Consider the following 13953-nt stretch of genomic DNA (forward strand, 5'->3'; position numbering starts at 1 on the left):
ACCCATTGTAAAACTAGGCAAATATCTAGAAAAGTTGACGCATACCCTAGAAGACCCCCGAGTACTCCCATGGTTGAGAACCTCTGACTTAGGGCACGGAAACCCCATAACTTCCTCATGGGAGGTAAGGCTCAGGGCTAGGATCTATTCCTTCTACCCTACATATACTAGATAGGGTTGCCAGATGGTTTCAACAAAAATACCGGATGCACCTGTCATTACATCACAATCTACATTACATCTTATTTAGAAAATACCAGTCAATTTGTATCCCGAACAAAAAGCTCAAATACTGGACTGTCCAGTTCAAAACTGGACACCTGGCAACCCTAGTACCAGACTAAGTTGCAATGGGGCACTGTCCCAGCAGCTACCCTTCTTGTTCACTAGCAATATGGTGCACAAAAACCCCAGAGAGCAGACACTAGTAGGAAGAGATTCCCTGGGCCAGTAGCAGGACAAGAGAAGGAGCCAATAATAGCAGTATAATTTCAAAGAGTTGAGAAACCACCTTACCTAAGAACCATCAATTTACCTGAATGTTTAATTCCAGGTAAATAATGAGGCAATCTGTCTGGGGGAAGGAATGAAGATCCCCTCCAATCCAAACGAAACCAGTTAATTTGTAATCTTGCACTTAGTATCTGTGAATCACCCTGTCTCTCTGTTTTGTCTTCCCTTGTCATGTCTCAGACCATAAACTCTACAAGGCAGTGTTCTTTGCACAGTGCCAGGTACAAATGGGCCCTGGTCCTGACTGAGGACTTTGGGCCACAATATAAATACATAACAGGTAATTACTATATATTTGAGAGAGTTTGTCTGTGAGAAAAGCGTGTGTGCCTATCTGACCATTTGTTCAAGTACTCCTTCAAAAATATAAGAGCTAGGACCACCAAATTTTGTATGCAGCTTCTTCCTATCACAACTTAAAGCAAGGTTAGGGTTTGACTGTGTGGAGGGGGGAGGACTGAAGCTCCTCTGCTCCCAATGCATACAGGGATGCTTAAAATTGTAGAGAAAAGAGACAGAATCACCAGGCAGGTGAAAGGGGCTAGCAGGGGCACACCTCCCCTGACCTCAGCCAGGACTGCCACAACCCTGAGCTTCCTATCCCCCCAAGAACCTTGTAGGAAGGGCAGAGGGGACTGTAGTTTCCCCTCCCCATTCATAAAGCAACATTGCTGCTTTTGCCCTTCATCAGGCAGTGAGGGGAAAGTGCACAGTTTGCTCTATTCCTCATTCTGGCAAGGGAGCGCAGGGGAAGATGAACCTGGACTTGCCCCAGGCAAGGGACAAGACTCCTCTGCCAGCTGAGCCAGCTGGAGCTGCAGTTGCCATGGAGGGGTACTTCTCACCTGGCCGAAGCTGCTGTGACGAGAAACGGCTGGGGTTGTCCTCTGTCCTTCTGGGACAGCCTGCATACTGAACCTCTTATCCCCAGCCCCACCCCAGAGCAATGATTGAAATGAAGAAAAACAAAACTTAATTGACCTAAGGACCTGACAATGCAAGGTAAATCTTCTAGTGATATGTATATTTCAGTAAAAGATAGGTTAGGTAATACAGGAAAGCAAATGGAGAAACTAGTTTCAACTTTGCAGGTTCTTATAGTGAATTTTCAAATCAACTGTTGATATTAAAGGATGGCCCCCAGTCCCATGAGTTTGTTTTCCCAGCTCTCATTTGCTCTTCACTTACCTATAATGAAACACTGAACATATGGCTGCATATATTTGTTGATTAATAACTAGAAATAAAAGTTGAAACATAATTACATTTCTATTAAGCAAGGGGGCTTGAGGATTTTCTCCAATGCTGCATACCCCCATCCTCCATCCACTGTATTGTAGTTTAAATAAATGACCTAACTAATTGAAATCAGCATGATTATAAAACATTATTTTAAAATATTGTGTGCAGAATTTTTAATTTTTTGGTTCGGAATTCCTCCAATAGTATAAAATGTCATGGTATTAAATGATTTAGACTTCCATTCCTCTGTCAGAAAGAACATTTAGACTTGCTCTGTTCTTTTCCTAAGGTTACTACAAGATTACCAATAGCAGCTGAAAGACAGTGAGTTTTTTCTACTTCTAAGCACAGCTTAATTGTAAACCTTTTTTTTTCTATAGTCAGAGAATAGAAATTAAAATGACATTGGAGCTCTTATGTATCATCAGAAATCACAGTATGCCAGGTCAGATATAGTACTCTGATACTCCCATTTTATAGCTGTGTAGTTCCCAAGCAACAGTGAATCAGGCCCAATAAAATTGTGGCCAACAGCAAACTGCTTCTTTGGTTTAAGAGATGGTAATTAAATGAAGTATTGAAATTGGTTTAGTAAATATAAGTGCCAAGCACCATGTTAATGAAAGTTACTCAGAGGATTCCTAACATGAAACACTTCAATTTAAAGCATGGGATTACAATAAAGCACACCCTTAAGTATTGACCTGAATGGGAATGCTTTTCCTGAATCACACCATAAAAAATTAAAAGGCATTGTAAAGTGTCAGATAATCATGCTGAAGTCATTTTACTTAGAAAATTAAATAGTGCAAGGCTTGGATAAATTGTCTATTGCTCATACTTGAGGGGGTCTCTGTATCCCTGTATCCTAAGCATATCTTTCTATTTTCACCTGAAGCCTAAGACTCACTGACTGTTCTCAAATCAAAGGAGGCCTGCAAGGGTCTGTGCTCTGAACCTGTTGATACTTCCTCTAAAATGGCCAAAAGGGTCCATGCCCTGTGACTCCTTTCTTTCTCCATAGGGAAGAGTGAATTTAATCCTCCTGTTACACTCTGCCTTTGCTGACTAGGAAAATGTACTGGGTTTTCCCCGCACAGAGCATAAATTCCCATTTAACAAAGTGAATTGTAGCATGCTGTTTGAGAGAGATTTCACCTTTTTCATTTTAGGTGCTGCCATGTTTGCACATTTTATAAATATTAAAGGAAAGGTCTTTGGTGTGATAGGACTGTAATATTTATATTGTTGGCTAAAAAACAAAACATGGAATTAACATACATATGCCTCTCTCCCTGATCACTCTGCTTCTATACTGTTTCCTCTCATGCCCTCAAGATCTGCTTTTTGTCGTATATGACTGCAAGACATTTGGGGCAGACACTTTCTACCATGAAACTGATGGGTGACATTTGACACAGGACAGAACAAAAAGACAATTTCACCCTCCCCATTTCACTCTAATCCCAGAAGGAAAAGAAGATCGTACCTGTATATCCAGTTTTACAAACACAGTTGAAGCTTCCGGGGAAGTTCTGGCAGGTGGCAGCATTTTTACAGGGGCTGGACAGGCACTCATTGATGTCTCTCTCACAGGCCATTCCAGTAAAACCATCTGGACAATTGCATGAGAAGCCTCCCACCAAGTTGTGGCAAGTCCCATCATTGTGGCAAGGGGATGGGAGACATTCGTCCATGTCAGTTTCACACAAATTACCATCATATCCTGGCATGCACCTACACACAAAAGGCTGCAGAGGTTCATTTGCCATGATGATGACTGGGATGCTCTCATGGCTCTTTAAAATAGGTTTCACAGCCAGCCTTCTCAGACAGCTTCCTCCATTTTGACATGGGCTTTGTACACATGAATCATGATCTACAGACTCTATCCTTACTCCACTCTGACGGAAAAGGATTTCTTTAATGCTCTCAAAGAAGGTAGCCACACCACTGGGATTCACATACTGATTGTTGTTCCGTTTCACAGCTGCCATCAGGTAGGTTCTGTTACTCTCTTCATAAACCCCATAGAGCTGCACAGCTGTCCCTAATCCAGGCAACTGTGAACTGGCAATACGCAGGAAATGAAGGTAGTGGTTGGTCAAAAAATCTCGCACAGTTTGCACACCAAGGCGAAGAAGGATGCTGTTGTCAATTGTAGCATTACTGAATCCTGAAAAGAAAACCCGAACATTGCTAGTAACTGCATTGTGTAACCCATCGTTGCTCAGGATTGTCAGATCAAATGTTCCATCTGTGGACCTTGCCTGAGAATTCAGATCACAGGAACCCCCTGGAATATTAAAGAGGCTTGTAACTCCTGAAGTGAGGGAACAGTGGAAGCTGTCTAAAACATCTGGATCCTGGGGTTTCACACTACCTAAAATTCCACCTGGGAATAGGTTGCCATAATAATGAACAAAGATCTCTACTGTTCTAGGTTGTGAAGGATTGTCATTTTGGTCTATTACTTTGATTTGTACAGTTCCTGTAGAAGACATCTGAGGGATGCCAGAGTCTCTGGTAATAACTGACAAGTAGAAGTCGCTTATCTGCTCTCTGTCTATTTCCCTAGTTGTGGTCAAAATTCCTGCAGTGCTAAGACTAAAATAACTTGTTGCAGGACCAGTGCTAAGCAAGTAGTAGGTAAAGGGCCCTTGATTTGGAGGGAGATCAGGATCTGATGACTGAAGTGTCATCACATGAGTTCCTGCACGAGTATTTTCCATTACTTCTCCCTGACTGGTAGACAGGGTAGGTCCATTATCATTGATATCTTCCAAAGTTACGAATAAAGAGGTACTTCCTGTGGCTGAAGGTGTTCCTGAATCAATTGCTAACACAGTCAGGTTGTAGAGAGGTAAAGTTTCTCTGTCCAAGTCTGCAGTGACAGTCACCTGTCCTGTTTGTGGATTGATGGAAAAGGCACCATTGTCATTCCCATAACCAATAAAATAGGAGAATCTGCTCCAGCTTGGGACGGAATCTGAATCAAAGGCACTTACAAATGTGACATGAGTCCCTGGAGGAACACCTTCACTGATCTGTACATTGTAAACCTTGAGGCTAAAAACAGGAGGATCATTAGCATCTAAGACAGTTATATTTACTATTACTTCATCTACATCTGCACCACGAATGCTCCCAGAATTTTTTGCAAGAACTTTCAAAGAGATACGCTCTTCCTTTTCTCTGTCAAGAGGACCTGAAACATAAATCTGTCCACTCTTCTCATTAATCTGGAAACCTTTCTTTCTGCTACTGCCATAGATAAGATATTGCACTTCTCCATCAGTTCCCATATCACGGTCACTTGCAAAGACTTCTCCAACAACCATTCCTTTAGACGCTGCTTCAGAGACCTCAAAATAGTAAAGCTTAGACACAAAACGTGGCACATACTCATTTGTTCCTTCTAACTGGATGTTGACACTAGCAAAACTGCATCGCTCTTCATCTGGAACATTAAAAGCTTTCACAGTTAGATGATAACTTTGTTTTGTTTCATAGTCTAAAAACCCTTGGGTGGTGATAATTCCTGTGTTGGGATCAATGACAAAAAGGTCACTATCTGAGGACTGAACTGCATATGCAATCACAGCATTAGGTCCAGAATCGGCATCAGTTGCATTTAGACGGATAACAGTTGTCCCACTCGGGGCATTTTCTAATACATTAGGGAAATAGTCTTCTGGGCTGAATACTGGAGAATTATCATTCACATCAATAACATTAACTGTGACACTGCAGTAACCTGTTCTAGCTACCCATCCTCCATCTGTAGCACTAACAATCATCTCATGATTTTGACATACCTCATAATCAAGGAGTTTGGCTAGAGTTAATGCTCCTGTAGATGTATTAATAGCAAAGACACCAGCCTCATTTCCTGAAAAAATATTATATGTGATTAGTCCATTCATAGCAGCATCTCTGTCCCGTGCTGAAACAGTTCTAACAACTGCTCCAACCACATGACTCTCAGGGATAGTAACACTTATATGGCTTTGTGAGAACTCAGGTGTATGGTAGTTTTCCTCTGTGACAACTATTTGAACAATAACCTCCGATGAGAGTGGGGGGTTACCTTTATCCTTTGCTTTTACTGTAAGCAGAAAGTTTTGGTTCAAATCAGTCATGAGTGAAGACGCTACAGAAATCCAGCCTGTAGTTCTCTCCAGCTTGAATTTATCAGCATTGTTTTCATTAGAAATGAAGTATTCAACTTCAGAATTCAATCCAAAGTCCTTATCATCAACTGCTGTAACTTTAATTAATTTAGTGCCAACACCTACATTTTTAGTCACAGGGGTAAAATATTTACTGGCAAGAAACTGTGGTGCATTGTCATTGCTATCCACTATGTTGATTGTGACTGTCGTCTCACTGAGCAAAGAAGGACTGCCTCGGTCTGAAGAAGTAACTATGAAGCTGTGCCTATTGATATTCATGTTGCTGGAACCACTGGAGTTTTGATACCTTAAATATTGCTTATTGAAAATCTCCCCAGTGGTAGCATTAATTCGGAAGTACTCAGACTGGGATTTTATGAAGTAGAAAACTTGGCCATTAGAGCCTTCATCAGGATCTATTGCTGAAACCTGTGTGACTTTTAATCCAACTTCAGCAAGCTCGGGACAATCTAAGTAATAGGATGTTTTTGTGAATCGAGGGGCATTATCATTGATGTCGGTCACAAATATAGTCACATCTGTGCTTACAGTCCACCCAGAATCACGTGCAGAAACTCTGATTCTATAGCGGTCTGTATCTTCCCTGTTGAGGTGCCGACTGATTGTAATGTCCCCGGTACTGGGGTTGATGATAAATGGAAGACTTGTATCCCTTATAAAGTACCTGCTGATTGCATTCACACCAATATCTTCATCTGAAGTTGTGACTCGTGTAACTGTGTAACCCAAAGGTGCATTTTCAGGCACTGGAGCACTGAATATCTGAGAAAACCTGGGAGCATTATCATTTTCATCTAAAATATTAACAATAACTTTTACTGTGGTGCTCTGAAGAGGGGTACCTCTGTCTGAAGCTTTGATGGTTAGTGTGTAGCGAGCCAATTTTTCTCTGTCCAAGGGTCTGACGCTTCTAATTTCACCTGTGGATCGACTAATACTGAAACTATTTTCTTTATTGCCATCAACTATTTCATAGTTCAACTGTCCATTTGAGCCACTGTCCTTGTCCACAGCAGTGAGAGTCAGAATTTTACGCGGTGAAAGGTTCTCCATTATTTCAGCAATGAATGGATCTCGCTCAAACTCTGGTGCATTATCATTGACATCTACCACTGTTACTTCTAATTTCTCATAAGAGGAAAAAGGAGGAAAGCCCATATCTCTGGCCTCAATCCAAACCACATATTTCTGTATAACTTCAAAATCCAAAGGTTGGCTCATGGAGAACTGTCCTGTTAGTTGGTCAATTTGGAAGGTATTGCCAAGGTTACCACTAGCAATGTAGTATGATAAGGACCCACCCCTGGACGAAGATCCAGAAACTGTGGTGACTAGGGTACCAATCGCTTGATTTTCAGGAAATATGAAAGTCCGTTGCTCAGCTTGAACTTGAGGGAAATCTGCTTTGTTGGCAAATCTTACAGTTACAGTTGTAGAGTCTGTTTTTGGATACAAGCCACCATCTTTTACATGAACGGAAAAAGTCACTTCAGAAGCCCCTGTCAGTGGGTCAGCAGCCATAATTGCCCCTCGCATTGGGTCAATGTGGAATTTTTCAGAGTTCTTTCCCATGAGGGAATAATGAAGCTCAGCATTGGATCCAGAATCAGCATCTGTGACTGTCACAGCAAACACAAACGAACCTGCCAAGAAGTACAAAGAGAATAATTAATTTTATGTAACAAAAATAGGACATTGGAAAGTAATTTTTCAATGTGAAGCACTGGGAATTATGCACACCAGCCCTGTTGTTTTTCATGGTAATCTGATGCTATTCTGACAATTAAACCTTTTTCATAAGTATAAAAGGGAGTATGAGATACTATGCCAAATTTTCAACCATTTAAGGTCTACTTCCATATGCGTGCACACAGACACAAAATGCATGCATGTGCGTAAATTTCGTTTGTTCCTGAAAATCAGGTAAGTGCATTCACAAAAATAAATTAAAAATAGATAAATAAATATTGGCTATATCTACACAAATGTCAGTGCCTACAAGCAAATGAAAATTTAGCATTGTATTTTGACTGTATTCACTAAATAAGATTTTATGAAAACTCTAATTCTAATATCTTGTATAGTATTTGATCATTTTAATAATAATAAATGTATACATTTTAATAATAATTTCAATAATTTAAGAATGTTAAATTATTCTGTATATTGCATAAAAACCTTTCACAATGTGTACGCACCATATTTAGGAGTGTCAGCAGTCCAGCATATGTGGACTGTTTGGGTTTGCACTTGTACATATTTGTTTGTACATGCAAACCCAAGACATACACATGTATATGTGGGGGTACTTGTGTGATTAAGTTTTGTATGCACGCTTTTGCAAATTTGATGATGTACATCTACTATGCTGGATGTCCATTCACTGGTTTTGCTAGTACTGAAGTTTGGCTCACACCAGGTGTCGATATTAATCATGTCATTTTAAAACTCTGAAGGCAAAATCTATGAAGAGCAAGAGTGACTTTGACAGTGTTCCCTGAAACCATGTCTTCTTGTTGCTATTTTTTCGAGAGCAACATTTTATCCCCAAAAGGGAAGAACTGCTAGATAAAGAACACCAAAATTCAGCATTATTGCAACACTTGAGCTTGACAAGATTGGGGCAAAACTAAGAGTTCTGCTTCAGTTAGGCACATTAATATTATGTGGTTGGGATGACTTGTCATAACCCCATGTTTTAGCCTGAAACAAAAATTAAAGCAGCCAAGCTGGATTCTCATTTCCAAGTGTGCATTAAGACCACTGTGTCTACTTTATTGTCTTTGAGACTATCACATTACACCACATTCTACTACAATTAGTGCTGTGTCTGCCAAACCCATTATCATCAACGATTTTTTTGAGTAGTTTGAGGGAATTCTAAAATGTCCTTTTAATTGAAGCTTGACATACAGGTTCTCTTTTTTAAAAAAAATTTAAACAATGTTTCATTTAAATGTATTTGCTGTTTTTAGTTAGTGAAGTAAAAAGAAATTATGACTGACTACATTTTGACATTTTATTTTCTATTAAAAAAATAATCCTATATTAAAAATTATAGGACACTATCTGATAATGTCACATAATTCAAATGTGTTCTGCTTTAATGCATGAAAATGAAAACTTCAGCAAGAAATCTACCCATATGTTACTGATCTCAGATCAGCTATGCACTGCTCATAATGTATGAAGTTTCATCTTGTATAACAAAGGTCTTTGTTGATGTTGTTGTTCTGAAAAGGGAAAGAAATATGGACAAAATACATCATTTCTTAAAAAAACCACTATTTGGAATCACTTAAAATTCAAAAGATTGGACACAGTTCCTGGCCATGAGATATATTATTTCTTAAAACGGATAATAAATATCTTCTATACTGGGAACATGTGTGTTTGTGTGTACAGAGTGTGCAATCTTTGCAATGAGAGCAATACTGTGCAATTCTGTGAATCACATTATAAAACTTTCTGTTTTGAAAGATTAGGGATTCCAGAGTTATTCAACTTTAAATCTGGTGGAATCTTTCAGTTTAAGACATTTTTTAATTGTGACAACTGTATATAGGTTGAACCTCTCCAGCTGGGCACTCTCTGGCTTGGCAACATCTGTGGTCTGGCATTTTAGTTAGCTGGATGTCCACTTTTCTTGGGAGTGGCCAACTTTCCCGAGGTCCCATAACGCTTGTTTACAAGTCACCAGTCCTAGCTCTCATTGTTCTGTGCTGTTATTTAGCTCCGATTTACCCCTGAATATCTTCTGAGAGCCCATCAATCAATGTAAGGGTTGGTAATGCTGCTAATATTGACCTCCTGTGGTTTGGTAAATTCTCTGATTCAACACCAGTCAGATCCCCAGGGTGCCAGACTAGAGAGGTTCAATCTGTTTATGAATGTTTTGGGATTACAATGAGGCAAAAATCTGCAAAGATAAAATTGACAATAAACCAGTATATATACTTTAGCCCATGAAAGGTTATTTTAATCTGGGGTTTCAAAGTCATTTTACCTTAGGGTCAGGGCCAGTCCTCAAATCCTCCTACCATGCCAATAGGCACCCCTCTCTGGCAGGGCCCCAGAGAGGGGATCTCTGCGCTCCACCTCTGGCCCACACCCTTCTCACACCGCATGTGTTCTGGCCTTGCCTGCTGCCCCCAGATGATGTAGCACAGTTTAGAAAAGTGGAGCTACTGAGTTATGTAAGGGGACTGTTACCCCTTACTAAAACTCTGTGGGAGTTTTTTGGTTTACCAGCTTCAGAAGGGGAAGGGTTCATGAGACTGACAGACCCCAGAGACAATGGAAAGCAGTCAACACTCCAGCTCAGCCTGACTGACAGGTTGTAAGTGGGGATTGTTCTGGCTCTGTCTCTGAACAAACAAGCTGTGTGCAGAAGAGGTCCTGAAAAGACAGAGAGCTGAAAGAGGAGTACAAGAAGAAGTCCTGCAGCGACAGAACCAGACACAGACTGGCCAAGCAGTGCAGACCCTGTGTTGAGCAGCAGACTGGCAGTGCTCAGAAAGCCAAAAGGAACAGAGAAACAACACAAGGAGCTGGAACTGGCCAAGCAGCACAGCCTGCAGCTGGATGTGGTGAGCTACTGGGACCTGCAAAGTGTGGGGAAAGGCTCTGGACTGGGAGAGGGGTCTGGCCACTTAGAGACTGAGGCTGTGTGGTCACTGCCAGTGCAAGTGTGTCCAGCCTGCAGCCCCTTGCAGCACTTCCAGGGCTTCTAAGGAAGAGACTGTGAACTGTCCTTACACTCTGCAGACTGCTGTGTTGATGTCCCTGTGCTACAGAGCAGGGCTGTGTGTTCTCATTTAACCATTCTCATTGTTTCTTATTCTATTCTCTTTAATCAGTTGATGTTTAATAAATTGTATTTGCTTTGAACCTTATGAAGTGATCACTGGGCCAAGAAGGCCTGCAGTGTAAAGAGAGCACCTCGGAGTGGGGACACCCTAACTCCTGCCCCTAGTGACTACAAGGTCAGGGATTAAGCCCCAGGAAACCTGGGCCCAGCCTTGTTGGGGTTTCAAGGGCTCTGCTACTCAGGAGAGTGGAGGGGGAGCCCTCAGGATCAGGGAACCGTGGGGTAAAGGAAGTGGGAGCGGGGACTCAGATCCTTTCGCTGGTTCATTTCACCGGGGTGTATAGAAGCCAGGAAAGTTCCCCACAAGAGCGGGACCATTCCCCCGCTTACAGTTAGCCCAGGAGATGGCAGTGGAGTGGAGCTGAGGCTGCTGTGTTGTTTTGCTTCCCCACATCTCCTGCCACCGCTCTAGATGTGGGGGGGATAGGGGCAGGCTCTCTGCTGCTGCCCTGCATCAGGCATCCTGGTAATCCCCACGGCTGTGTCCCTCAGTTGAGGGGGCTTGAGGGAAAGGGTGTAATGGGGTGGGGAGAGGGAAAAGGAAGGGTGGGAAGAGGTGGAGTAAAAGTGGAGCAGTGGCTGGGCTTAGAGGTCGGGTATGGATACTCTCTGCCCCAGGGCCACAGGAATTCACGTGCCAGCAAGTCTGTGCAGGTCGGATCATGGAACTTCTCAGGCCCCTGGGCCATGAGTTTGAGACCCTTATGTTATGTAATAAATCCTACTGAAATCTCAATGCAATGTACAGTTTCTTAATTACGCAATTTAAAAACCTCACTAAGTAACCAGATGGATCCTTCTATTTCAACTATTTTAAAAAGGTAATAAAAACCAGATAAGGTCAGTTAATAATTAGGCATCTATTATTCATGAAACATTATGACCTTCTGTGATTAAAGAGTGCTATTAACATTCTATATTTAATATATGGCAAAGCCTCTTGATTCACAGAATCACTATTCACAGTTCTGCATATTCGCCAGGGTCTCCTGTCCCATCCTAAGGAAAGAGCAGGGGGCTGGGAGCTGCAGAGCTCTTCATGGTTCCCAGCTTAGGCAGTGAGTTTCCTGCACTTCCTGGCCCTCACAATGAGTCTGGGCTCCCAGTATTTGTGGATTTCGCCATTCACAGTGGTGCCAAAAGGCCTCTACCATGATCGGCGAGGGTATTCCACAAGCGCTCAATCTATGCATGAAAAATATTAATAAATATGTCACTTTAGGATTTTTCACTTCTAATACACTTATATTTGTTGAAATATAAACTGTATAACTCAGCAGCCCAATCCTACAGTCATGTAAAATTTGGATGTGCAAAGGTATGCAGGATCCATGAATGTTTACACAAAGTGGGAAGGCTATTTAACTTCAAGAAATTTCCAGAGAAGCCTTTATAACTGAAGGCTTTGTAATACGGATAAGAATCACTATAAATATTTTTGAAATATTTTCTGAGAACTTTTCAGACATGCAGAAGGTCTTTTTAAATATGAAGAGACGATTTTCAAAGACAAGAAGAGCAGTTACCACCTCTTCTTTTAAATATCACTTTATCATTTCTTTTTCTTTTAGATTTGGGATTTTAAAGTTACTGTAAATGTTAAGTCATGCCCGCTGTTAGGCTCCTTTGTAATGCTGCTATCAGAGAGATGTAAAGGGCCTTAGAATAAATGAGGTTAAGACTATGAGTATTGTCTTTGCCTTCACAAAGAAATAACCTATAAAGAAAACAAAATTAATCATTTAAAAAGTGTATATACTATGATTATTTGCTACCTTTTAAAAATTAAATAATATTACTATTTGTACAGAATCAAGTGTGCACATGACACTTTGGAAACACATGGGAAGACAAATTTCCTACTGTAATCACAAGACGCTTAAATAGACAAGTTTTGGTATTCAATATCAATTCCCTTGAAAAAGGGATCTTTTCACCACGGAAGTTTGAATGTTAGAATTTATGTTTGGTCCACTAAGAACTGTCACATCAACTGATCTGTATGCTTTTTCTCAATAATAAAACATCTAGAACTTTTTTGTCTTCAATGTTCTTTATAAAGATTATTTAATGTAGCCTTTCATAATCACTGTTGTGAATTAATAATAAACTAAACAAAATAACCATTCTTCTGGATAACAATGCATATATTGTAACTAGGGAGCTTTAAAAGAGGATGATTTCATGTGGATATGAAAAGAAAAAAGCACTGAAGAAAACATTATAATTACTAATCCTTTCACTGTCTCATCTTTTTTTAACTGTTCCAACAGCATGCACCAAAAACAAGATAGGCAATGTAAAATAGTTACAAGAACATATACTTTACAGATATCTTATGGAATGATCTATCATTGGATCAGATTTTTATATTATCTCTGATATCTAGAGAGCTACCATTATCAAATTACCTGAAGTTGTAGGTGATGGAATATGTGTGACGTAAGGGTGGTGTTGAAATTTGGGAGGATTGTCATTCACATCAATAACAGTGACAAGTACACTGGTGGAACTGGAAAGCGCTTTGGGAAAGCCACCATCGCTGGCCACAACCACTAAGGTGTAGTTCTCCTTAGTCTCTCTATCTAATAATGCACTGGTGATGATCTGTCCAGTTGATGGATTGATTGTGAATTGTGAATTACCACCAATAAGACTATAGCTGTTCAAAAGACAAAAAAAAGTCATTTTCCATTAGTATTGTCATAAGAAACTCTGTTATGAGGATATTAAATTATTTAAACTATTAAGATTGCTGACTATCATGCTGACCAATATTGTCTCATTGTTTCTTTGTGTTTCTCCATTTGTCTACCTGTATCCAATCATTGTTTTTTGTCTTATACTTGGATTATAAACTCCTTGAGGCAGTGACTATGTTCTATGTACAATACCCAGTACAATGTGGTCCTAAGTGCTAAAGTAATAAAAAGCAATAACAATAAACTAGAAATGAAAAAAAAAAACTCCAAGGTGTACTTAACTACAAAAAAGGAAAAAAACAACAAATGGTCTGGTAGACTAACAAAACATGTATATGGTATCATGCGCTTTCGTGGGCACAGTCCACTTTTTCAGATGACCAGAGTTATGAGTTTGGGATATGAAAACTCGAAATAAATAGGAGAGGGG

At 40.3% G+C, this 13953-nt stretch overlaps 1 protein-coding gene across 1 annotated transcript in view; it reads right to left on the reverse strand.

Moving 5' to 3' along the window:
• Positions 1-13953, reverse strand: part of FAT4 (FAT atypical cadherin 4) — a 242442-nt gene that overhangs the window by 48536 nt on the left and 179953 nt on the right. Inside the window, exons 8-9 of the mRNA XM_075929867.2 lie at positions 13233-13483; positions 3245-7594 (exon numbers count right to left, since the gene is read on the reverse strand). Of these exons, the coding sequence (XP_075785982.2) occupies positions 3245-7594; positions 13233-13483 (4601 nt within the window). The remainder of the gene's footprint in view (positions 1-3244; positions 7595-13232; positions 13484-13953) is intronic.

This window comes from Pelodiscus sinensis, chromosome 4 (assembly GCF_052426305.1).
Source record: "Pelodiscus sinensis isolate ZL-2025 chromosome 4, ASM5242630v1, whole genome shotgun sequence".
NCBI classification, from domain to species: domain Eukaryota; kingdom Metazoa; phylum Chordata; order Testudines; family Trionychidae; genus Pelodiscus; species Pelodiscus sinensis.